We start from the raw sequence: 27,280 nt of genomic DNA on the forward strand, positions 1-27,280 counted from the left end.
CCCGGGCATGGTGCCATCGGGTTCATAAAACAGTCGGAAGGTGAAAAATAAAAATCACATCTGTGCAGATAATTCAAGGTAGAATTTTCCCGTCAATCTTTTATCTTTTATTACAGTGAACCTTTTTGATCACGTTGCAGCTGAATGTTGCTGTACATTGTTCAATTTCTCGATTTCATATTAAAAGGAAAAATCCAGAAATGTTGATTATAATGACAAGAAAGAAAGACTTAGGTCGAGGATATCTGAGAGGAACAAATGAAGACACAAACAAGACTGTCAAAGGATATGAGCGTTTTAATAAAATCATACACTACACCATACACTGGATGAATTAGAGTCATGGCCAGGATAACCTGAGTTTGTTCCTGTCTTTGAAAAAATACAAAACTATAAAACTCAAAAGCAATAAAACTCAATCAGCTCCTGTTGCAGTCGGAGATCAAAACAAGGACGGTGTAAATGGACCCGATTCAATTCCTACCTGAAATGATTTTTCTTTTCTTCGTCTCAACAAAAGCAGCAGAGGACGTGACGGACTATATCTCACATTCAGATGATGGGAGGAAGAACTCATCCTGAATGGATCTTTACAACTCAGATCTCAGAAATACTTTCCACTGATGTTGTAAAAAGGCTGACTTGGAAGAGTACGGCTTCAGGCCATGAATCTAATATACACACTCTTTTTTTTTTGTATTATTCAAAAGCTTCCCCGTATAACGTAGCTGTGCATAATCATAAAGAAACTTCAATAGATGATAACTCAAATAAATATGATAAAAAGAAAGTTTTAAGATCAAGGCATTCTAAAAGCAACTTTCTTATATTTCAAAACAGGGATACAACATGTGCTGTTCTCAGTGCAGAGGTACAAAGCCGTCGTCAAATCACTGTTTTATCCGCTTTTCTTCGTGTCTTCATCCATGGTTGACCAGCAGGTTCTGAGAGGGGGGGAAGAAAAGAGAAAAAAATAAATAGGTATTGGTCCATTTTGCACTGTGACTCCCCCTTGTGACCTTTGAGATTCTCTTAGGTGCAGGACTATAAGAGTTGTCCAGATGTAATTGACAACGACTGAAAGGTCAGACCTGGTAATAGTAGGGATTAGCTCAGGAAGGGAGAGAAGTGACCTCTGACTGATTTGACTCTACCTTAATGTCCATAGAGCTACAAAAGGAGAGAAAAATAATGAACATGTCCTGCTTTGTGGCTGTCACTTTGTGCCTGTTAAAAAATCTTTGTAGATGCAGTCTGTGAAGCCCCATTTCCACCAAGTGGTCCGGTTCATTTGTTGGCGTTTCCACCGTCAAAAGTTGACAAGGGTACTAAACTACCATATCCATACCGTCCTACTGTTTTGGTACTTTTCTGTTGGGGTGCCAAGCGTACCGATACGACCCTGAAGGTTGGCGCTAGACACACTGCAATCCTTTGATCGGTCGAAAGACTCTTTACTTCCTGTGCGACAGCGCTAATAGAAAGACAACACAAAACCCACCATGTTTAAATATACTGTGGATTTGGAGAGAGCAATTCCTTACAAGATAACAAGGTTGAGGAGGAGAGGGAAGTATATTCAGAGCAGGAAGAGGAACCATACAACCTGGGAGATTTGGAACCTGGGAGATTTGTGTCGAAATCCATTTGAAAGTCATTTGTGTTTCACTGTAGTGTTTTGTGCATTTAAACGATTATCTCTGTTTTGTGGTATGCACCTTAAATGTGACATTAATAAGTACACCATGATAGCAGATTTTGTCAATATATCCACAAGCCTCGAATCAGGTAAATCTTTATGAAGAAGCTCTGTATGCTCTGACCTCCAAGAGAAATCTGTTTGGCCTTCCAAACCTACTTGAAAACTGCTACTGACAATTGATCCAAGAAGTGCAACCTCTATTTTTCCACCAAAGATCAATGAGGTCCTTGAAACCCTAGAAACTCATCGCCCCTGAGAGAACACAACAGTTTTGACATCACGATTTCCAAGCTACAGCGTTCGACCTTTTGTCTTTCAACACCGTAAGGGGGGGCTTCACTTAGATCCTGTGCTCTCGTCCGAAACGGCTGTGATCAATTAACACCTTTAAATCCTGGAATGCAATCCTGACAAAGACACAACGACAGAAACGTGGTAACCTGGGCGTTTGGCCACAATGCTCTAACCTTGGAATGCAAACTCTTAAAGTGAGCTTGGCGATGAAAAGAACCTTGTTAGTGAGATGGTCTCAACAAAACACAGTCAGTTATGGGGGTGTGAAGGGGATGCTCATGGGCATTTTAAAGTAGGTGATTGGCCTCTGTGTGGAGGTCAATCAACTCTTTGAAGCCGCATTAGTTATTATAATGCCTTCCAAGAGAGACGGGATCTAACAAGACAGCTTTTAGCTATGATTATATAAGCTAATTACCACAGGGAGGCCTGACCCTGACAACTACACCTCCCACACAGAATCACAATAAATGGGAGGCCAGATGAAGTAAGGCGGTTCTGCCTGTTTTTCAGACCAAGAAGAAGTGACACATTCATCTCCAGAGACAAGCAGTGTAGTAATTTCACAGCTGTACAACGGCTGAAGTCGAGGTTTATTAACTGTGCTCGTCTTTACTGCAAATGTCTTTAACAAAGGTTCATGAAAAGAGAAGATGTTGACACAGTGTGGTTATGAAACCACTGGATTGATTGGAATCATGTCACTGTAATTAATATAGCCTTTTCTAATGAGAAAGACATCACACACAAGATTTACACAAGCTATGAGGAGGGTCAGTGTGGAAAATGTAAAGGTAGACGACACATATTCCCAACAGGAAGTGATGCAAATAAATGCATCGAGTCTGACCAAGTTAACAGGGCTTTCTCTGTTGCTGCTCCCACCCTCTGGAACTCACTCCCAAAAAACATCAGAGACTCCCCCACACTCACCTCCTTCAAGAAATCCCTCAAAACTCACCTCTTCAACATTGCCTACAACCACTAACTCCCCCCTCCCCCTACATTACTTCTTCATTGTACTGTCCTTGTCATTTTTTGTTTTGTTTTATGGTTTTATATTTTGTCAAAGCGTCTTTGGGTTTCTAGAAAAGCGCTATAAAAAAACAATATATTATTATTATTATTATTATGCTAAAATAATTTACAGAAAAACGATCCCCCGTACTTAAAATACATTTAATTGAATGGTGAGTTATTATAATTTAAAGAATGGCGTGATTAAGGCAATCTTCTTTTTCATAAACTAGCCTTTTCTATCTGTTGTTGTTGCCAGGCTGCAGAGACTGGACAGCAGCAGGGATGAGGTTTATTGTAGAATGGGAGACTGGTCCCAGTGAAGTCCGACAGCTCCAGCAGCCCATGTGGAACGATGCGATGAGCTAAATTGACCGGGTTCTGGGGTGCATTGACCTGAACCCAGCAGGTGGAGAGACACACTGCTTGTGTGTACTGCATGTGTGCACAGAGTCTTAGTATCTGCTCTAAGCATTGCAGAGTTCAATCCAGCTGTGAAACTCAAACCATTTAAACCACAGAGAGACTCATAGAGCAGGTTGATCAATACGGCTCCCCTCCTCTGTCCTCTTATCTCAGCCCTCCTGTTTCCTCTACTACGGCTACCTTCTCCTCTTGTCTATCCCTCCATTCTACATTTTCTCCATTCTTTCTTTCTAGATATGCAAAATATTATTTCCCCTTTGGATTGCAACATAAGAAAATGTTCAACAGAGTAATATCGCAAGTAAGTAGAAAGTATTGGGAAATATTCTTTGGGCAACATTGTGTGTCCAGGATGCAGAATTTGGGCTTTACATAACACCTAAAACCTCTTAGTTAGCAGATAGATACCTACAGTACTACATCGGTGCCGTGGCCCTAGCACAAATTATTTCATTTGCTTGTGTTTAATAAAATGTGCTGCAGATTTAACACCATCTGAAGAATGTAGACAGAGGGGAACATGGAGGAGAAAGTTAACACAAAGGCTGTCCCCTCAAAGTTCATTTTCGGTCGAACACATTATCAGCTTTCCCGCTTTTATAAATAATAGAGGAACTTGGAAGGGTATTAATGAGTATTTTCATTATCACTTAATCTGTTCATTATTTTTTCAATTAACCAGTAACGGCAAAACATTTTCTGACAGGTTCTGAAGATGGTCCGAGCCCCTTCTTCTGTATTATAACTGGTACCACCTCACAACACACACACACACACACACACACACAAACACACACACACACACACACACACACACGCTAACAAACCAATAGATTTCCAACCTGTTGCTCTAATTGAAGATCCCTCCTGCATTAAAGTAGTCACTCACTCTTCAGACTCAGTATAGGGTGAAATCACACTGCCTCCAAGATAACATATTGGTATCTGGGCTTTTACAAAAAAAAAGCCTATTTTCATGTCATGAGGGTCCGAGCAGCAGATCAGGGAGATGTGCCGGTGGGGGGAGTGGGGAGAGAAGAAGCTGGACGAAGGCCGAACACAGCAGGAGATAGAAGGAGAACAACAAGCACCAAACAGAAAGTCAGTCGAGGTAGAGGAAGAGCAGAAGTCTGCCTGTACTCCACTCTGCCAGACCCAGCATCAGAGCCTTGACTCGATTGGAAATCCATTTTATCTGATGACTGGCAGGCAATTGGGGCTCCCAGGTGATAGGCAGAGGCTCGGAGGTTGATAGGCCTGCCTACTCCACTGCTGAAGGGATGGAGGGATGGAGATGGAGGAGAACACATACTGCAAAGATTGCCTCCACTGACCAAGTTCATTTTAGGTTACCTACCGAGATAACCGTCAGACTCCACTTCTTCAAAAACACAGGAACCAAAGAAGTAACATACAAATATCTTGATTATGAGCTAAACTGTTAATTGTTTTGCATTTATTGTCAAATCTGGAACATAAATCATACCGGTTTATAAGTCACATTTGAGGCAATCACCACCATTATCCTGCCATAAGATTTCCATTGGATTCATCAAAGTCCGCAATGTGCAGTTTCTGTGCAGCTGTGTAGCTCTTTCTAGTGTTTTCGTCAAATGGTGTTAGCAACCCTGCTAGCTACCAGTACAGTAGTTGAGCTCACAGCCTGCAGGAACGCTGATAGTTTTGAAGAACGAACTAACAGCCCGAGAGTCACGCTGCCCACCTCCACGGGCCACTTTCTGTTTTCGAGGAACCCTTTCAATCAAAACCAGTCCTCCACAAGGTGTGAACCACTGTGTTCTTTAAATGCACAATAATAACATAATGAGCTGTTAAAAGGTGGTGCCACCAGCCTGTGTCTGCAACTATGTATCCCAACAGGTATCCCGCTATGAATAGAGGCAAATTTTCAATCTGTCAGGTGAAGTGAATAAAAATAGTGGCAGCTGCATTTGCAGTCATTAACTTAATTAACCTTACAAGCAAGTGGTTTGCAGAACGCTGGAGTTCCAGGAGAGAAACCACACATGCACAGGGAGAACATGCAAACTCCACATTGAGAGGCATAAGCTAGCTCGGCTGGAGATTTGAACCAGGAACCTCCCTACCATGAGGCCAAAGCCTGCTCCACCGTGCAGCCCTTTCTTGATGAACGTCAGAAACAACTGTTCTATTATCTAAATGGTTGTAGATCAGCACTTATTTTAATGTTTGTCCGACAGACAACTGACAAGTTTTAAAAAGCTACAGTGTAACTTGAGCATCACACATAAATCCTTATGTCTACCTTACTGAACGTTTGACTTTATGATTTTATAACCAATAGCAAAGGGTTTAAATGAATGGTTCCTTATTTTTAACCACATTTTTTCTGATGAGAGCTTCCTAAGTGTTTTTTTATTTTTTTGGAGTAGCAGCTTGAGCAGAAGTCGTTCACAAGGGGCTGTCTATTGTAAAAGACTACATTGTAGTTCTGATTGACAGCACTTGAAGGTGGTGGGAAAAAAAACCCTCTGCTGTCATAGAGAGAGAGGGAAAGATGAGATAACATTTAAATATGAGAATAACAGCGCACATTTCCAGACTGTCTCTATTTGAAGACTAAGCGAAGCCTTCACTATAAAAAGTGCCACAAATAGTTTAGTAACGACTATGAACTTGATAGAGGTGTTTCAAACCGTGGCTCCTTTTCTCACCTCCTCACAGCAGGTCATTCCCGGTGTGAAGTGAGTGTGAATGTCAGATAATTGGATGCATAAAGATACAGAAATAGTCAGACACAGGCACATCCAGTACACCGGCAGTCTGAGGACATAACCAGCCTTTTTGTCAGGACCAAAAGTGAGTCACAGCCCATCTTGTCAAAACTGCGGCAGAAACGACAACTACATGTCGATCAAAACACCTCGATTCTGATGATCCTTCAACTGATTCAGTTGAACGTAACTGAAAATATTTACCACACTCATTTGAAGTTGATTAACATGACGTGGCCTGGACAGGTACACCATTAGTTAGACACAAGACACTGGCCTCTCGTGCTCATTTCAAACCATCAATCCACTGGTTCTACAAAACACCAGATAGAAAACTAAAGCAGCTAACGACTTAGTCACCAAATGAGAAATTCTTCTTCCCAGCGCTGTACAGGTTTGACAGTGATCACAACATAGTGACAGCACAGAGAGAAACAACAGAATCAGTAACACAGTAAACAACAGAAACACACGGCTGATTCAGCGAGGCCTGTCCTTAGGGGCAGTGCTGGCTGCAGGGATCAGGCTTCTTCCTGAAGCGAGCCTTCCTGCACCTCAGAGCTCTGTACCTTCGCCCAGAGGGCAGAGGAGTTAGGTGCTGATTTAGTGGGTGGGTGATGTCCTGCTCTATTGTGGTTGCAATGCGTGTGATGGCTTTACTTTTCAGTGCTGTGAGGGAGAACAATTCTTTTGGTAGCGGTGTTGGTAATGCGTGTAGATTTGACCTGGTTTGTGACTGAAAAAGCAGCTGGAACGATATATGAGGATGGGCTGGATGATGCCTTGATACAACAGGAGGAGGAGGAGGTGTCAGGAGGGCGTGGCCTTGAAAGAGCTGCTGGGGTGGGCGTGTCCGTGTTCTTTGCTCCATGCTTTGCTCTGACACGTCGGCAGATCCTGTCGTCAGATTTTGGCCAAATCACGCACTAAGAACTGTTTATCTTGTGTTAAAAAAACTGTCACGAACACCTACGGCCTTAATGATGATGATGACGATGGTTTTGTTTGATGAGGAGGATTTTAAGATGGTTTCTATACTGATTAGAGCTCTCAAGAACAGCTGTCGATGTTGTGTTTTGCCTCTGGTCACTTCCTGTCAGCACCTGTGTGTCCGATCGGACTCAAAGCAGTAACAAACCTGACTTCTGACATTTTATTAACAGGTTTTAATGTGGTTAGTTTTCCCACAGGGTGAACTGTCAGTAAATGCATCATTTCATCTATGATTATGAAGTTGATTCATGTTTCATATTTCATATTTTAATTAAGCCACTTAACCAGATAAAAAGAGAGAGAATGCAGATGCACTTATCAGAATCCGTTAGCCCACTATGAGACAACAGGGTCCAATTAATGGCAATTATATCGAGTGACGCTCAAGAAGTGTTCGGCCTACATTTACACAGAATGAGTCGTATTTACATACCACACGACTGAACTGGAACTAGACACAAAGCGAGGAAATGTGGTGGACTTATGGAGATATGAGACAGACAAAATACTGATGAACAGAGCAGCATTGTTGCCATGGGCGACAAGCTGTCTTTCGCTTGAGTTGTTAGTTTTTATGTATTTCATAGATACACTTAGTTTCTTTAATCCCTTTTTAGCGTTGTGTCACTTCTCCCTCTGTGTCAAAATCTGGGCTAGATAGTCCCAAAAACCCTCTGTTAAGTCATCAGTTGACGGTAAACTATGTGAGAGAAGCTCAGATGAAGACATCACAGATGACAAGCTCCTAAGCCGTTGTTTAAACCTCAATAAAAATTAGCACATGCTTTCTGGTACATTTGCGACGTTAAGTTAAAATCTAAAGAACATTCATAACAAAGCAACTTCAAAGTTTTTCCATGAAGTGAACTAGTCATCAGAGCTCTGGGAGCAAATAATAATAATAACACAATTGTATTTATTTATTTACAAAAAAAGGCCGGAGGAAAAAAATCAATCTCTCTGGGAGTACTGGGAGTGAATTGAAGAGCAATCACAAAGGGGAGGCCGGCCTCAGTTCCTGAAGAGAAAGAGGAGGTAGGGACACATGGATTGGGTGACAACGGGACACAAAAGAGAAGCTGCTACAAAGTGAACTGGTCCGATAATGTTGCAGTCGCTTCGCGGCAACAAAAGCGAGTGAAAAACCCACCTAAAAGCCCCGCTGCCATCCCCTCTTATCCCAGCTGGTGGTCGCGGTTGCACAAAACATCCTGTAAGCGCACGAGGGAGCAGGGGCGACCAAACGCTGACCTGAATATCTGTGAAATGTGTCTGAAAAAAAACCCACAATTGCATATGCAGCTGTGGTGGCTTTCAGCAGGACACAATACAGGGTCGTGTTGAATTATTATCAAGACCCCCCATCAGAGAGTGCAGGAAAAAGGCAAGGGGAGCGGGGGGTCTGGTGGCGCGAGCCGACAGGCGTGGAGGCGCTCAGAAAGGTCAGGGTACGGCGAGGGTTACAAAAGCTGGTGGAAATTCGGCTGTTAGTACCCTGAACTCTACTCCCCCCCACCCTCCTCCTCCTGTGATTCCACACTCCCTGACTCTCGCCGTGTTTGAAAGCTTTGACGTGTCTGAGGGCCACGAGGCAGATGGAAGAGGGAACAGAGGCTCCAGATTTCATAATATGTCCCCTTTAAAAAATGAAAAGGTTCAATATGCTCTAGGGAGCTATATATCGCAGGTACAGTTTGGTTTAGGGCCGTCATTTTGCACCTCTGCTATTTGTATTCCTCGTTGATGTGGTCTTAAAGAGGCACACGCATGGAGAGAAAAACTGTCTTCTTTTTTTTGCAACAATTGTTTGTTTTTTTGTGACGCCGTCTTCTTTGAAGCCCTCAGCGCTGAGTGAGCTATTTCTCTAAACACAAGAAAGGCGAGGCTTTATTCACTACCAAAATATATATAGGGTTGTTTTTTTAAACAGAAGTGCAGAATCCCAAGATTAAAAACTAAAACCAGCACTGCACACAATAGGAGACGGACAAACAACAAAAGAGAGAGAGATTGCCGGCAGATAATGATGCTCAGCGGTGATTGGTTGTGATCGGCTGTACAACGATCAATGCGTGCTTGAAAGGAGGCAACGCTGATGGTTTATGACGGCGGGAACAACTGCCAACACTATGAAAATGAAATCAATAAGTCAACTGCAGAGCAGGGAGAGAGAGAGATGAAGGGAGGAAAAAAGAAGAGAGGGGTTTAGAAAAAGAAAGAAAGAAGTTAAACAAGAGAAACAAAGAGAGCAGAGAAGACAAAGAGACGGAGGGGAGAAAGTGTTGTTCCCCGAACGACGTGGAAGCTAGATGGAAGGTTTCAAGAAAACAGAGGCAGAAACACTAAATTGACAGATGAGGGAAGGTTCATTAAAGATGGATAAAATAAGAGGCAACGGCAAAACAAACTGGTGAACAATCAAATAAACAAACTTCTTTTGTTTATTTGACGCCTGGATGCTGACGTACATCCTGATGTGTATCTGATGTGTCCCTACGTGTGAATATATGTCCAGAAATCATGCAGGAGAATGAGTGCACTTAACATCTGGACACAGCGTCTCAGCTTTCTCTTATTAAAAGCCTCCTGTGTTCTGAACAGAGTGTCCTGTTTCCAGTGTATTCTTACAGTCTGTGATATTTTATGTCCTGACAAACATTTTAATTCATGACAGAAGTTCAGAAATCGAAATATGCTGCTGAAATGGAATAATGACTTATGACTGTTTGGACTCGGACTTGTATTTTCTTACTTTGACTCCTGTTTTTCACCGAGTCAGAAACCCTGACCATATGGCTAACTCTTAATTTGAGCCAACAAAAACACACGTCAAGTCACTCAGCAGTAATGTTCTGAATGTACTCTTGGTACAAGCACAAACCAGAATGACAGGACGGCCTCAGAAAGCAGAGGTCAGGGGTCGCACAGCGGTTAGTGAGCCTCATGTACGGAGGATTTTCCTACAAGATGATGATGATGTGAGCAGCAGAGTTCTGGACTCGAGAGGGAGACCAAAGAGAAGCGAGCTGCAGTAGTCAATGTGAGATATAAACAGGATGCAGGCATACACTCCTAAAGTTCCTGAGCTGGTTGTTCACACATGCACCTCACAATGGGAGACTTTCCTGTCGGATGGGAGGGGCGGGGTATCTCAGGAGGCAAGTAGTATCAGAGAGAATCACTCCCATGATTCCCCACCAGCCTCGACGTCCTCTTTTGTTGTTGTTTGATTGAGCGCCCCCTATTGGCGGCAATAAATACTGGGCATTGAAAGTGTTTAAGTTTGATAAATGCATGTGATGTGGTAAAATCAACATGTTTTAATCGCGATTAGGATTTTTGCAGCCCTAGCTCAAGCATTCTTTGAATCTTTAGTTTTGTCTTTTCTGTCGGCAGGCACAGCAAGCGAGGCACAGACATGCCTTCAACTAAGAGCAGAACAGAGGAGTCTGACAAACATGTCATCCAAATGAAAGTCACCTTCTGCATCATTTCTTTATACAGAAAACCCACTGCTGAGCAATTTGCTAAGATGATCAAATCCTGAAACATTTTTGTTCCTGTTTCTCTCAGGTGGGCCGAGACGGGGGGAAAAAAGCAGTCGGAGCACAAAGTCACAAAAGTCAGTGTCAAAAGGATGACGCAGTGCTGTCTGCTCCATGGTGCATCCGCTTTGAAGAAAAGTTCTGCACTTTGAAAAGAGGATAAAAAAAATAAATACTGCAAGACTTTAGCTCCAATTAAAGCAAACCCACATTTACTGAGAAGCTCTGCGTGTAACTCCCGTGCCTGATGTTTTGAATCGCTTAGAACAAATATAAAAAGTGAGAGAAATTCTGTCCCTTAATTAGCCCGTGTTTAAAGAAATCTATGAGACACTTTGCAATATTTATTCATGCATAGCAACGGGTGAGTGTGGAGTTCTGTGACTACTTCTTCACAGCGTCAGACACAAATTATGTGTGAAGCTTTGTGTGTGTGTGTGTGTGTGTGTGTGTGTGGTCAGTAGCAGGTCCAGAGAGCAGCTGAAGACCCTCATTCTTCTTCATTAGGGCTGACCGCTGAGGGGCCAGCCGTCTCTTTTCCCTCCTTCTGCATCTTTTCATAATCCGTCCATCTCCAAGCCTTTCTCCATGACCACTTATTTCCTCGTAGGGTTTACGCATCTTTTACTTTCTCTCTTGTTTTACTTCAGGGTACTCCCTTCGGACAAGCCTCCTCATAACTTCCCCTAGTTCTCCCCTCGCTGCCATCAGTCTGAGTCTCTCTCCTCCATCCCTCTCTCTCTACAGCATCTCCCTTCATCCCTCGTCTGCCTCCACTTCTGTTCAGCCGCTCTCCTCCCTCTCTTCATCTTTCCTCTCCATTCCTGCACATCATCTTTTTATTCTCCCTCTCGCCTTTTCAATTTCTCTTTTCAAACCTTTTTCTCCCTCCGTCTATACTCATATTCCCCCCCCCCCCCAACCCCCCTCCATCTCTCATTCATTTTCCTGGTTTGTTTTCTTGTTAAGTCTCTCCAGTTTTGTACTATCGGTCAAATTCGTTCTCATTTTTTCCTCCTTCCATATACTGCCTATAAGGGAAGCCTGTTCCATTATTTGTTTGACTTGTACAGATCTGCAGCTTCTGCTTGTCAACATTTAATCTCAGCTTCCACTTTAGACCTAATCATTCCTTCTTTCAGAGCGCTCTCCTGTCATGCTTTGGCGCTCTCCTCTCCTCTCCTCTCCTCTCCTCTCCTCCACTTCACTTCTTCCATTTTATTTAACGTTTTCTATGCCCAGTGTTTCTGAAGGTCTTTCCATTTACGTCTCACTATCCTCTCACGTCTGCCGCCCCTGTCTAACAGTCTCCAGATGTCTGTACATCTACAACACGTCGTCCTGTTCTTCAACACGAGTCTCAGCCTTCTTTTTTTTAAATTTGATTTCAGTTTGTTTATCTACATCGAGTAGCTTCTGTGATCTCTGTACCCGCATGACTCCTGTTCAATCAACAATAAGACCGAAGGTAAAAGATAAAAAAAGAAAAAGAAATCAATACTGGGTTTTATACCGCTGTGATGCACTGGTTCAGTCAAAGTCGGTGTGCATTCAGATCAGCAGCAGATAGATTTATTATCAGCATATGAGCGCTGTCGGCAGGGTTTTATTTTCTTTCACGATGGACTTATCAAAACTTGATGAAACTATTTTCTCTTTCTGCCTTATCCCCTCGTCTGCTGTCCGTGGGGAATCAAACTTGCACACTAAGCACGCCGCAGAAACGGCTCAGAGGCTCCTGTTCAATAACGCTCGGACATTTTCCAAACACAACAGTGTTCCTTAAAAATGAGAACGCAATCCCCTCGGTGGATCCAGGGAAATCTCCAACTGCAATACATCAACAATGGCAGCACTGAATGTACTGTCCAACCCTTTCCTCTACTCACAAGTGAAGTTTATGATACTTTTCTTATTTGATGATAGAATAACATTTAGAGGCTGTTTTTTCCTTCATGATCACCACACCCAGCCTGGTATTACAGACCTCTACATCCACCTTACAACAGGGAAACTGGAGACCATGGCGGGGCGATGATATTCTCAGTAGTCTGCCCAGGTGACAGCATCTTTCTACACCAAGAAACAAACTCTTACCCTTAAATTGTTGATGTGTTTATAAAGGGGTTTTATACCGCAAATGTCATATTATCTTGCGCTGTCACAAGTGTTATCTGGTGGAAGTTCTGGGTTACTTATTCTCCAGAACCAGCTACAAAAAATATCACAGTCACTGTCAATAACTGAACACCAAGATCGTGGTACTGTCCGCTAAACCCTGAGGTCAAGTGGGTATGTGCTTTTTTAAAAGAGTACGTTACAGAACGCAAGGGGGTCCTTGACTGTGAAATATATCGCTCCTGCATGATTCAAAAAATAATAATATAATGAGTAAAAAGAAAAAAATGTGTAAATGTAGCTTCTATAAAGAACATTTAACAAATCTCTTTCAAAGGAAACTGTTAACTCTCCAAAAGTGTCACATGTCGCAAACAAAGCAACAAGGTTTAAAATGATATTTTTTCACCTTTGGAACTGAATCATAAAAATAAATCAAAATGTAGTTGTGGTTTAAACAGTTACAGTTTAAAAAAGAAAGCCAAAAAAACGCTGACACAGCATCTGTAGTGTAAGGAAGAACATATTCAACAAGCTGCAACACTCTCCAGGCTTTGAGTTTAGTTTATTTGTTTATTTGACTCAGGGACGGTTTACTAAATAACATCAGTCCCAGGAGAGAAAAGATTCTTTGTACTAGATTTAGCTAACTTGCTCATTTCCATCTGTAGTCCCTCGGCAGACGATGGCAAAAGTAAAAGTGTGGCTTTCGAGCTGGGAGATATTTGACAACACAACACAATTATGAAAGCCTTTTTAGGAACTCTTTGGGCTTTTTTTTTAATTTCCAAAAATACCTTGTGCTGGTTGAGCACCCCTCTCTGTCCCTCATAAGACAAGCTCTGTCATCTCTGAGCACTTAATCGTCTGCAAAGCGGTCCCTGATGGACAGCAGAAACGTCATCAGTCAAAGCCCCCTCCCACGGTCTCATCCACCTGAACCCTGGGTGTCATGACTGACAACCACTCAACAGTCCAACAGCCCAAATTACAAGCTAACCGTAAGAATGGAGCGATTTAAAGTGTAAATTAGCGCCCTTCATGCCGGAGACGGACAGTCAATCTTAATGCACGGGGTAATTTTGAAAGATGTCTTATCGTATGACATCTCATCAGCTACTCCTCCTTCAGCGACTGACTCCTCTGACTGACAGCATCTGAGGCGTTTAACAACTTGGATAGCGAACTGAGGACATTAAAATGGCAATATTTGGAAAATCCTATTAAGTAGAAACGGAGGAAAAAAATATAGGTACACTTCTTTACAGCAGAAGACTTTCTTGTTGTAATACAGGGGGCAGTGGGGCGGGGTGGGGATGGGGGGGGGGGGGGGGGGGGGCAGGCATACCAAAATGTTTGGTAATCTCTTTCTTTCTCACTCTGCTGCTCCTCAGCACTTTCTGCTTTACTTTTTGTCCACTCTCTCATTCTCCCTCTTTCTTCACTCTCACTTTGGGTTTGTTTCACTCTCTTGCTCCCTCTCTCTCTCCACTCTGACAGGCAGCTGTTAACTCCAGGAGAAACTCCCTGGGTATTAGACCTAAAAACCTGCACTGCCTGCCTGTACTCAGCAGCAGGGCTCGGATATATACGTCCAAGTGTATGTGTATGGGTGTGTGCGTGTGCTTGCGCCTGAGTAGTTGGCCTTGCTGAAGGGGAAAATAACAGCATTTAAAGTTTCAAAGGTCTCAACTTGCTGCTGGACAGATCCTGACCTTGCTGCAGCTCAGTATACATCTGTGATCTGACAAGCTGCTGCAACAGCTCCCTCCAACTCCCTCCTTTGCACGGTTTGACTCTCTATTCAGGTCTCGTCATACCTTATATATTGGTCAGTCCTGTACATTTCTGCCCAGATATTTGAAATGTCTTTTTTGTCGTTTCACTTTTCAGCACATCTCTTTCTCCCCTCGCTCCATGAGCAGTGCCTCTGACACTGATCCGAATCAAAGCCAGGCTCTCTCAGAGATTGGCGCTAAATGACTCCAAAATCCCACCAGGACCAGGCATACAGCTTGTGTGTGTGTGTGTGTGTGTGTGTGTGTGTGTGTGTGTGTGTGTGTGTGTGTGTGTGTGTGTGCTTGCATCAGAGTGTACAGATAAATGACTGGAAAATCCCACTGAGTGTCTGGACAGTGTGTGTGTGTCACATGTAGCTGTGCCTATGTCGGGATAAGCCTCCCAGAGGATAATGACTGGAGGATGTCTGCTCCGTCTCTGCAGGCTCGGAGGTATTCTCCCCTCATTTGCCATCAAACACACACACGCGCATAAATGTGGCAGTGTTACGCAGCAAGAAGACGTCTGTGATATGCTGGCCTGTGCACTGACCCGCTGTGACACTGATCAAAACACATCACAGTCTCTTCTGTGAGGCTGGAAAGACAAAACAAGAACTGGACTGCTTCCAGTCCCACTGAAGTCTCCTTTCACTCAGTTTAAAAGCTCAGGCATAAAAAAAAAAAATAAAAAAATAAAAAAATAAAAAAAATAAAAAAATTGTCATCTTTTTGCTCCCTCTCCTCGGGGGCTTTCTTAGATCATTTCAGTTTTTAACTTTAATTAACTACATAACCTAAAATCCCTCTTGCCGCCCCCATCATTTTGAAATGTAAACGTCTATCACAGAAGACACCAATCCTGATCTGTGCTTATGATGAAAAAAGAAAAAAGTAAACAAATATTCCTCAGACTCTCAGCACACTGACTTCTCTAAAGATGCAGTCATTAAATATGCATTACAAAGAAGAGAAGGAGAAGATGTTTGGCTTACAGTAAACGCACACAGTAGAACTTTCACAGCACCAACAACGTCTGTCGATCCCAAGCATTTATCCTCCAAATGATTATGATAACGTATTCATTCTACTTCCCTGTTATGACATTACACAGAGGATATGACAGGGGTCTGTGTTAAGTTTTGAAAGTCATGAGACAGATCTAGACCCACGTTAAGAGCCTTTCAGAAAGGATGCTCGCTGTGGGGTAGGGTGCAGAGCAGGCGGGGGGGGGGGGGGGGGGCATGTAAATCAACGGCACAGGTTGCTAGGTGACCGAGACAATAGTCGGTAAAGTCGCTTCTGCCACAGCACAATGTATCTGACCAGTATTAAAAAGAAAGCCCTGACCTTTTCCTTCGCTGAGGAGGAGACGAGCTGCAAAGAAGAAGAGGGTGTGTGTTCATGAAATCCTCAGGGAGAGTTTAGGCTCGTCCAGAATCTGTGGCTCTCCAACGACCGCTTCACAATCACACCCCCAAATGTGAGACCGTAGCTTTTATAAGCATTCAGACTTTATACAAGATCTGTGCACAAAGCATACTTAAATTCATCATTAATCCAAGTTGTTTTTCTTTGTTGGTTGGTTTTCATTCAGTGTTTCTGGCCGTCTAAAGCACTTAATACATTTTCAAGTTACTTAAGTACACAGCTTCTTCTTCAGTGGAGGGAAAAAAGTAAGCTATCAGTGATCAGCAAACTGACAGCATTTAAAAAGACACAAAATAGAGGAAGAACTTTGTAAACTTTCAGATATATACAGGGTGAAAGTCAGGGAGACGCCTCAGGGGCTAATCAAGAGGCAAGACCTTGATGTGTAAGTTAAAGCAGACTGAAATGTAGCGAGCTACACACACATGCGCACACCACACACACACACACACACCACACACACACATTGTGTATGATCTGCCGTGCTCTTTTAAAGACAGTCTTCAAAGAGTCTTCACTTCACTCCTCGTTATCTCACACCAGCTAATATGACGATGAAGCTTGCACACACACACACACACACACACACACACACACACACACACACACACACACACACACACACACACACACACACACACACACACACACACACACACACACACACACACACACACACACACACACACACACACACACACACACACACACACACACACACACACACACACACACACACACACACACACACGCTGCCAATCTTATAAGGACCTCATAAGAGTAGAAATACCAGAACAAAAACAAAGGTTTGGCTGTGTGTATACTTTGTGCTTTGGTGTCTATATTGGTTTTTATATAAGACAGATACAAAGCTACTGATACTGATGCACATATAAAACACACACCTACACACAAACACACACACACACACACTACATCAGTACAAGCGCAGAGGAGTCATGTTATGGCGAGCTGATTATCACAAGCGGTATTACTGTATGCCAGGGGAAGCCTCAGTGCCCCTGAGCAACGCAGAGGAGATGTGAGCAAAGAGCAGCACGAGGCGGAGTGATACGTTGTTCGGCTGCATGATGAGCAGCTACACCTTCAAATGTCTCCGCTGTGCAAACTCTGGAAGGGCAAGCTTCCAGTACTCTGTCCTCCAGCTTTCCCTTCCTCCTCATCCTCCTCCTCCTCCTCCCTCCAACTTTCTGTGAATTTGTAACTTAAAAACTGCGGCATTGAAGCACATACTGGAGCAGAGGAAGTTGTCTTTTGCTGTTGAATAATACAGCTGTGGAGCCAGTTCAGGAAAGAGAAATGCAAAAAGAAAAAACCCCCAGCTAAGATGAAAAGTACAAAGGCTAAGTTTTACTGAGTGCATACTGAAGTAGTGGATCTTCACTGGTTTTCATGGAGGGTAAAATATGAAACTGTAACAGAGGGGAAAAAGGCAAGATCTCTTGACTCTGAGAATACATAGTTAATAACGTGTCTTCTCAGAGACATAAACAGCTCTCATGAAACCACAGGGGACCTCCATAGGCTTCGGTCTTTGTCCATGATGCAACGTTTTATTTTCTTCCCTATTACATGAAAAAAAGCTGCAGCATTAAAAATGTATTGATTCCATCAAAATAACTTTTTATTTTTAATAATTTTTCTTTCCTATTTTTTTTAAGTGGAAACGATTAAGTTGGAGAAGTGAGGAGTGGGATAACGATCGGGCAAGAAGATGATAGTAATCACAAACGATGAAGAGAGAATTTAATGAATAAATCACAGTTTTTATGTTCACTTATATAGTTGGTGTTTGATAAAAAGGACAAAGCTTTATATTTATTTTTGCAAAACTTTTTTATTATTTACCTCTATTATTTTAAGATACAACAATCTTCCACAGCCACTCTTTATTTCTTTTTTTAGAGATAGGACAGTGGAGAGAGCCAGAAATCAGGGCGAGACAAAGTGATGGAAAGGAGCCAAAGGTCGGATTTGAACCCGGATCGCCCACTTGATGGACTACAGCCTCAGTACATGGGGCGCACTCGCTAACCACTAGGCTACCGGCGCCCCCTACAGCCACTCTTTTTATGAGCATCTTTCACTCACTAGTTCCCCCGGACAGACAAAGTGTGCTGGAGTTGTTGTTTCATTTGAAAAGTCAAACATCAACTGGACCCTGAAGATTCCCCACGATACAACGAGTCCAGCTAACATCAGAGATAGATTAAAATAAGACTGTCAGAAACAGTATGTGTTCATGTTTGCAAGGATGACAGACTGTGTAAAAAGGATGAAGCTGCAGTCTTAATAAATGCAAAACAAATTATATGCAAATAAACTGGAAGAAGCTTTAAAGTAGCCTTGAGATTATTTAATCCTGTTAACAGCATACGGAGCAAGAATTCTGCTCTTTAACTCTCCTAGAGTAAGGGATCAGTGTGCAGAGAGGTCGGCTGGACTGACTGGAACACTTTGTTCACGGGAAATCAAACACCAATAGCTCACCTTCAGTAACTTGGAGTAAGGTTTTTTCTTCTATTGTTTCCTCTTTCAAAGTGGATAAAACTCGGGCCCAACCAATATGGGATTTTTTTATGGGCCTATATCAATTAAGGGCGAGAAAAAAAATTAGATACCGATATATCGGCCGATATCGTTCTTAGATCTATCTTGGATTTGTAGAGATAGATATACACAGATATACACAGACGTTGATCCCCCAAATGCAGTTATCAAACACTGGTGGAAAAGATTTATAATGAAGACAAGATGGCCTCTGAACTGGAAAGTAACTTGGTAAAGCATGGGCCAGTGGTAGCCTAGTGGTTGGTGCATGTGCCCCATGTACAGAGGCTGAGGCTCTCCCGGGTTTGAATCCAACCTGTGGCTCCTCTTCTGCATGTCTTTCTCTGATTTCTGACTCTATCCACTGTCCTATCTTTTAAATAAAGTTATCAAAAGCCCAAAAATAAACCTTAGAAATAAACAAGTATCAACGGTACTTGAGACTGTGTCTGTGCAGGATCCTATAGTCAGGAAATATCAAACACATAGTTCATGTTGTCATGGAGAATTTCTACAAATTGCACACCTGCTTTTCTTTCTTAAGTTGCAGACTGTATTGTCAATGGATTTGTGTTCATAACAACTTAAAATTAGAAACCTAATGGTGCAGGTTGCACTGACAAGCTGAACTTTATATGAAGACCTATTTCAAAGAAACTCAAAGTGTGTTTCTAAAAAGGTGTCATTTTCAGAAGTGGCAGGAAAACAACTTTGGTGGCTGTGGAGAAGTTGGATTTCATACTTTTACATCAGACGCTCGATGTGATAGCTGCTTCTAATGACAAGATTTCTCTTTGTGTAAAGACCTAAAGTGACAGCACTCGACGCCCTATCAATCGGACCTTCCTAAACTACACCAGAATAATGTGGAAAACATGAGAAAAAATGAATTTCTTTCTTTTACATCATACAGAGCGCTGCTTTAAAAATAACAGCACATCTCTCCACGGAAAACTTCAAACGCCATCACTCAAAAAAAGAGTTTTAGGTCTTTGAAGGGCCATGTGAAGAACGATATATTATTATAACCATCATTACTATTATTAACATTCTTTTATTGTTGTGGTTCGACAGTTGCTATTGATAAGACTCAAGAAAAAAAACTTCCTAACACATTCAAAACATCCGCCATGACTGCAGCAGAGTGAGAAAACATGCTTCTTTAAGATACTTGAACTCCTCTGATCTGCCCTGCAGATAATCTAAATCCCTTTCCTTTAAGATCTGAAGTAAGCGCTCACCTTCTTTGCAGCATCGATACACTGCATGTACTCTTTGGCCAGGTCTGAACACTTTAAGGTCTGGTCCCCATTGGCTTTGTAACAGGATAAAATCTGAGCCTGCAGGCCAGCACACACTGGGTCTGTGCTACGATACCTGTGAGAGACAGAGATACAGAAAGATGCATGAATGGGGGGGAAAATACATCTTTAAGATAAATATTTTAAAAGTACAAGTCCCTCTTGATCATATAACACTTGTGCCTCAAGAAATTAATACAGACTTAAAGGGGACATATTATGAAAAATCCACTAGTGATAGTGTTTTTGAATATTTATTTGGGTAACCTGAGTGTCTACTGACCCACAGAATGTGATCTAAACCCATCCAGTCCTTTGTTTGTGGTCTGCATAAGTCTTACAACACAGAGAAAAATGCTCTGTTTCAAATTTGCTCTCCTTGTGATGTCACAGTGGGATTCTGGTTAAACAAAATCCCCTCCCATCCCCTGGTATCTCCACCCATGGACTCCACCCTCAGCCTAGAGCAAAAGTTTTGCACAGTTCCTCCATTTTTATTCTCGCTAGCGAAGGAGTGATGTCTACGGGGAAAACTCAGGGGGGGCTCATTGCACTTAAAGAGACACACACACCAAAACGGAGCGTTCTGAGAGAGCTGGTTTATACAGGGTCACAAACCTCCTCTGGTGCTTGATTCATGTTCATATTTTGACCACAGCACATATGTTTCATTTAGACCACAGGGGGACTGTATGAAAAGGTGGAGAAGGGGGAGAATATATCCACTTTAAAATGCTTTGAAAGATACAATTTTGGGCTGTTTTGTCTGAATAATTGTGCAGCTGATAAGAGAGAGCGAGAGGGGGGCAGGGAAGAGTGAAGGAGACATGCATCAAAGGGCCGAGGTGGGTCTGGTAGGGTTAACTTCATTCAGCCAGGAGAAAAAAAATATACACCAATAAGAAATGAGACAAGAAAAGAAAATATATAAACCTCACCCACGGCAACCTGTTCGACAACCTATGGCGTGCAGAGAACGTGCTTCGCTGCAAATCACGCAATTAGTGCTAAATCTCATTTAATTGAGTGGGTAGGATCATTCTGATCAAATACAGCAGAAAAGTGTGCTTTGAGAGATTGAATCAGCCGTGCTTAATTTGATATGTGGGCTGTATTATAATTGGTCTTTGCCCGTCTATCGGTGTTGATTGTTAACTATGACAGGCCTGCTGCTGCCTGGGCGCCTCGCTGTAATGGATTCTGACTGATTGAAGCAGAGACAAGCCAGTTAAGAACGCCCACGCAGGTATGGAAAGGCACATGCACAAATGTATACACCCACACACACACACTTTGTAGTACACTGTAAACAGTGCTCACACACATGCGCGCACGCGCGGCAAACTACTCTACACTGCGCCCTGCAAATACTTTCTCTGTGAGGAGCATTTAACACCAGATTTAATTGAAAGCCAAATTAAAGGCTCTTTTAGGCTTTGATTCACGGAAGAGAGCTGACCTCAGCGTTTCAATTACAGCATACCAATGTCCACACAGACACACACACGCACGCACACACCATTCATCATCAGCTAGGCAGCAGTATCATGGAGTTTATCTGAGCATGGGTGATGGAGGGTTAAAGAGGAAAACGAACAGAGACTAAGAGAAAAACATACAAAGGCAGGGAGTGAGATAAAAAGATGAAAGGGGTAAGGAATGAAACATCCATTGGCGTTCTATCACAAGACCATTTTAAAAAAGATGACAGCAAATCAGATTACTCCGTTTCCCCCACACCACCTCCAATGGTTCATCTTTCTCCTTTAATCTGTTGATTTCTTCTCTCTGTCTTCTCTCAAACTCTGTCTCCTTTTTCTCTCCTCCCCTCCTCTCGCTCGCTCCCCCACCTTCTCCCCTTTCTCTCATCACATTTACAACACAGAGAAGAACGACACCAAGGCGCGCCATCTTTATCTCGCTCTCCATTTGAGGCCGCAGACGATAAGGAACTCTCCTTTAATTTGAAATAAATGGCCTTCATCAGGGAAGCCAAAGCCTCCTGATAGCGCTGCGTGGTTTATTAAAGGCGCTTGAAGCAGAAAATTGGCTCAGTCGCAGCGAAAGCTAAAGCTCTGTCCACATGCTACAACAAATTGAAGGTGAGGTTTTAAATCAACAATATTAACTGAGCCGCTTACAAAAATAAATAAATAAAAATAGAGCGAGAGGCAAGAAAGGGAGGCCTTGGTTTAAAAAAAAAAAAAAAAAAAAAAAAAAAACTGAAACGACGGAAAGCGGCATCTGACAGCCCGCTGAGCCATGTACCGGGAGGTTGTTGTTTTTTAATGTGTGTGGTGCTGCAAAAGCATTTTAGCAATCTTTTTTTGGGGAGTTTTTCCACGCACCCGTGAGCGGTAAATATGACAAAACATAAACAGTTAGATTAGTTGCTTAATTAATGGTGCTGCCCATTATTTTTAATCTCCGCCAGCGAAGGCGGAGGCGGACTGAAACACAGAGGCCTCAGACTCGTGGAGCACGCAGACCCGGCTTACCGAGACAAAGAGAGGGAGAGAAATGAAAGGGGAGGAATTTGAAAATGGAAAAAGACACAAAACACACCACCGACTACAAAAGCCTCTGGCGAAGCTACGAGACTGATAAGGAAGATGCTTTTATCGCCTCTAAACCACGCTTCTCTCTGACTTAGACTGATGGATTTTTTTTCCCTGTTTTTTTTTTCTTTTCTTAATAGCCTTGGCTGTACATATGAAGCATTGTTTGTCCCGCATACCATTTTATTTCCATCTTGTCAACTACAAAGTGTCGGTATCTGTTCTGTGTTTCAGGAAACTAATTAGAAAATCTTGTTAACATCTCACAAGAAACACCAAAGGCAGGAGAATGAAGAAAATCCATCAATGTGCCTGACTTCAGGGCTACAACACCGTTTCAGTAAAAGTCTGCAAAGTGTTCCAACACACTGTACATACACTGTCATACATGCGCCATAGAGTGTGTCCTCAGAGATTATTAGGGCCTGACCAATATTGATTCCAAGGGGCCGATACAGCTATCGATATTGGGGAAAGAAAAAATCAGAAACCGATATATCAGCCGATATCTTTATTAGCTCTATCTTCGATTTGTAGAGACAGAAACACACATTTATTACTCTGATCCCTCAAACATTGTTATCAAACACTTGTGGAAACGTGGAAAAGATATATAATGAAGACGAGATGGTCACTCAACTGGAAAGTAACTGTGCATGTACGTGCATCACCGCTTGACACTCTGGAGAGTGATCATGCTTGTTGTAATCCATATAGCGCCCTCTGCTGGTAATAGACTGGTCAATAAATCTAGTAATATCGGTGCATATCTGTGATCAAATTAGCCGACACCGATAGTCACTTGATACGCTAATATCGGCTAGCCGATTAATCGGTCGGGCTCTAGAGACTATACACAGAAAAAAATATTAACAATAAAACTTTATTCCATTCCTGACAATTCTTCTTCCTAAAACTGAACTTTTAAACTAAACCAAACGGGTTATTCTTTTGGGTGTGAAGTGTGAAAGTGTAATTAATCTTCTCATCTATTTTATTAAAAAGAAATTGAGCATGTATATTTAAGAAATGTCACACTATCACTTTAGAGCTGTCACATTCAGTACTGCAACATTAAAATAATTAGCTTAGGTGCTAAAATTAGAAATGTTTAATCCGAGGTGCTGAAGGAAAGAAGTAAGGAAGGATTCTCATTCAACCAAAATAACCTTAAAATCTCTGCAGGGAGAACTAGAGAGAGAGAGAGAGAGAGAGAGAGAGAGAGAGAGAGAGAGAGAGAGAGAGAGAGAGAGAGAGAGAGAGAGAGAGAGAGAGAGAGCGTGAGGTAAACAGGTCCATGCTTATCTGTGGAGGTTGGAAATGGCATTTGACATGTCGGAGAGTCAGAATTACTGAACACGCTTCCTCAACATCACCAAGATTGATTAATGCTAGAGTGCTGGAGAGGTAAAGAGAAGCGGAGGGAGGATAACAGGAGAGGAAGAAGGGCAGGAGAGGTGAAGAGGAAAACAGGCAGAGAGACAGAGCCTCTTATCTCTCGCTTGTAGCTTGTATGCACCTGTACCCTGACAGCTTTTCAATTGACTGAGGGCACACATCCTCTCCTCTCCTATCTTGTATCTCCTTCACTCATCCTCTCCCATCTCTCCATCCCTCTCACAACTGCAACCAGAGTGAGAGGCTCCTCTATGTACGAGTAAATTCTCTTCACTTTGTCTCTCATAAACACCGGATTGGAGGGATCGTACTTTCTTAAACGCCTCTCACATTTGCCACTCGGCGCTGTGTAGGTGGATATATTTTCCTTTAGGTTTCCTCAGTGGCTCCAATCAATAAATATGGTTTAAGCCTGGCACAGACTGAAAGTTTTAAAAGTCTCCAGACGTGGAAAATATGGGAGAGATCCCACACACGACATCAGAAAATTATAGATTGAACCATTTTGTTCCTATAGTGCGTGGAGAGCAACAACATGACCATAACCATATTCCTGGTGACACTCAGGAACTACTGTTAGTTCAGGCAGGCCACAGAGTCACGCTCTACTATCATGCCAGAGTTTCGGTAACAGCTGATCTCAAGCCTCATCAGCTGATGGCCAGCTGATTTGCTTCAAAGCATCCTATTGGCCAATTAGTACGTTTGTGCTTTATTTAAACTGCTCTAGCCTGCCTACTCTTTGCTGCTCCGTCTGCAAGCCGCATTTGCAACCCTCCTCCCCCCAAGCTTCTCCTTTCATGCTGTTCTGACTTAAATCAATGTCATGCTGTTTTCATTGATGCTTGCTCTGTTTGGAGTTTGCTGCTTTTCTCCCATTCTCAAGCTTTCCTTGTATGCATGGGAAGGGCTGGAGTGTGTGCTTTTCCTTCCCTAATGCTTTCCAAGTAAGCAATTGGAAGGGCAGGGAGATCCCAGAACAGAGCCATACGGCCAAATATAAATAATTGCAATAAAGTAATTTTCTTGACAAAGTGGTTCTGACTGAAAAAGTACTTTTAATGAAACATGTTCCTAAGGTAATGTGGAATACACCAGTAGTAGTCCCTCTAATTTTGGCATCCAATTTGCTCCAATTTAAAAATAAGTGTGTATATAGTTGCTGTGAAACTAAGTGTACCACTTCAGTCCACTTTATATCCTCCTCACCAACATATCTTTTTTTCCCTTTATATCCAAATCAGGTTGCTATAAAGCTCCTCTCCTCAGCAGCCAACTGAATGTTTAGTGGCATGAAATGTATAAATGTGAAATTCACTGTGGTCTACAGTCAGTGAACCATACACCACATTTTTTTTGCAGAACTTTCTCTAACAGCAGAAAAACAGCCGCCTTGTAGTCTGCTTTTGAAACTATGACTCTGAGCTTGTCAAAGTTTCCCACCTTCTCGCTGAGTGATATCCGTAGGCTGGTACACAGACTGGGAGGATCTGACAAAGGCCGACTATTAAGGCTAGTTGTACCACTTCTGCAACAGACAGCCGGCCTTGTTAAAAAGCCTCAAAAGCTGAACTGACGTGGGTATCTCTCTTGTCTGTCTTGTTTTGCTATCATTCTATTACTTTCAACTTTCTCACACAAAATTGATCAAGACTGAAATAAAAGAGTTTCCAAAGTGGTGTCTCTTTCACTTCATCTGGTATTCCATAGCCACATATATCCTGTTGAGTAAGCTCACGCATTATACCATTGCTTTGTCTTCATTTATACATATTTATATGGTCTCAGGCGGCAACCTCCAGTGTCAAAATAATTAAGTCGAGTGTCCACCTTAGGCTGGCTTCAAAAACCCCAGAAGTCACTTAAACATCCTTGTTAAAATGCCCATTTTATCAGCAGAAAAAAACAATCTCTTAATAGATTGTGGACTTCTAACTCCTCCCTTTTGTTTTTATGTAGGATAAGAATGATGTCTTATTAGGGGCGTGGATGATCTGGCTGCAAGCGGACATGTTGAAGTTGTTTGCTAGGAGGCGTAAGGGCCACATCAACTCCACCTCTTTGCCTGGTTGACAGAAAGTCAGTTTGAGACAGCATGGAGACAGTCGTCTTTTGGCCTCATATTTTCATTTCTCCTTCAGTAACCAATGGGTGACATCGCTGAGACTAAGTCCATGTTTTATACAGTCTATGTCTAGGCTTTATTGTTGGTCAATTCCATAATGGCCCACAGCTGAAACCCACTTTTTAAGAGGTCTTAATATGAAGAATAACTTTCAGAGACAGGGTGTTCAGTGAACTGATTTGATTTGGAGAAAAATAAAAATGTTCTGGCAAAATGTGAAAGTTTAAAGGAATAAAGTGATGCAAAAAGAGGGAGAAAAAGAGACAGGGATGTTTTTGATCTCTCTCTCTCTCTCTCTCTCTCTCTCTCTCTCGAACCTCAGAGTGTTGGCAGCCCTGTTTTGCTCCAAGGATTAAACTGTGGATTAACGCAAAACACACACACACATAAATATATATAGACCCACACACACACATATTCATACAGTGGAGCGGGGGTGCGGTGGGGGTCTTGAGTCACACACGTCATATTTTACAGCGGCTTTGTTCTACAGCTCTGCACCAAGAGCAGCTTCACTCCAACAGTTCATAACACAAAACCAAAGTCTGAAGTTTCTCACTGTTTTGGTTCTGATTTTTTTGCAGCACAGACTATATAGCAGGCTCTCTGCATTCAGCATTTTATCAATTCAAGCAGTTGACATATTTTTCAAAACTAACATGTAACACTTTAAGATAAACCAACTTCAGTTCAATATCACATTCAAAGGCAAAAAAGCCCCTCCACATTTTCCCATACATATAGAGCCCAGCTCTAAAACGCCTCCATTTTGATTTTATGAACGATACTTGTTATCCATAGTTAGGTGCGTAGCTGGCAGTGAAACGTCCTGCAGTGAGTGTGTGCTTCTTGGTTTGATGAGCCCAGGAGGAGGGGCCCAGTTTGAATTCTGTGTTTACAAGCAGCAATGAATAAAAGGCACTGACTCTGCCTTTAAATAAACGCCACTTATAATGTATACTTTAAAGCAGGCACAGCAACACACTTATCTTCGCACCTTAATCCACTGATTAAAGTGATACTATTTAATCCCCCAGAGGTCAGGGTGGGACTAGATTACAGAATAAATGAGAGTCTAATCTAGCCCATAAAACCTGTGAAAACGGGACATAATTGATTATACCGGTAAGAGCATAAAGAAAGCTTAGGTTATGTTATCTTATCTGATAAAACGCTCATGAATTTAGAACCCACACACACACACACACACACACACACACACACACACACACACACACACACACACACAGAGCATGTATAGAGGATT

At 42.3% G+C, this 27,280-nt stretch overlaps 1 protein-coding gene across 2 annotated transcripts in view; it reads right to left on the reverse strand.

Annotated features, from left to right (window-relative positions):
* Positions 1-279: 279 nt before the first annotated feature.
* The window catches only part of chchd6a (coiled-coil-helix-coiled-coil-helix domain containing 6a), a 61,218-nt gene continuing 34,217 nt past the window's right edge, over positions 280-27,280 (reverse strand). For both annotated transcript variants that reach the window (XM_020635929.3, XM_020635928.3), the window contains 2 exons: positions 19,873-20,008; positions 280-944 (listed from right to left, as the gene is read on the reverse strand). In XM_020635929.3, coding sequence (XP_020491585.1) covers positions 921-944; positions 19,873-20,008 — 160 coding nt within the window. In that variant the 3' untranslated portion in view covers positions 280-920. The remainder of the gene's footprint in view (positions 945-19,872; positions 20,009-27,280) is intronic.

The sequence above is a fragment of the Labrus bergylta genome, chromosome 12, assembly GCF_963930695.1.
Source record: "Labrus bergylta chromosome 12, fLabBer1.1, whole genome shotgun sequence".
In the NCBI taxonomy this organism is placed as follows: Eukaryota; Metazoa; Chordata; class Actinopteri; order Labriformes; family Labridae; genus Labrus; species Labrus bergylta.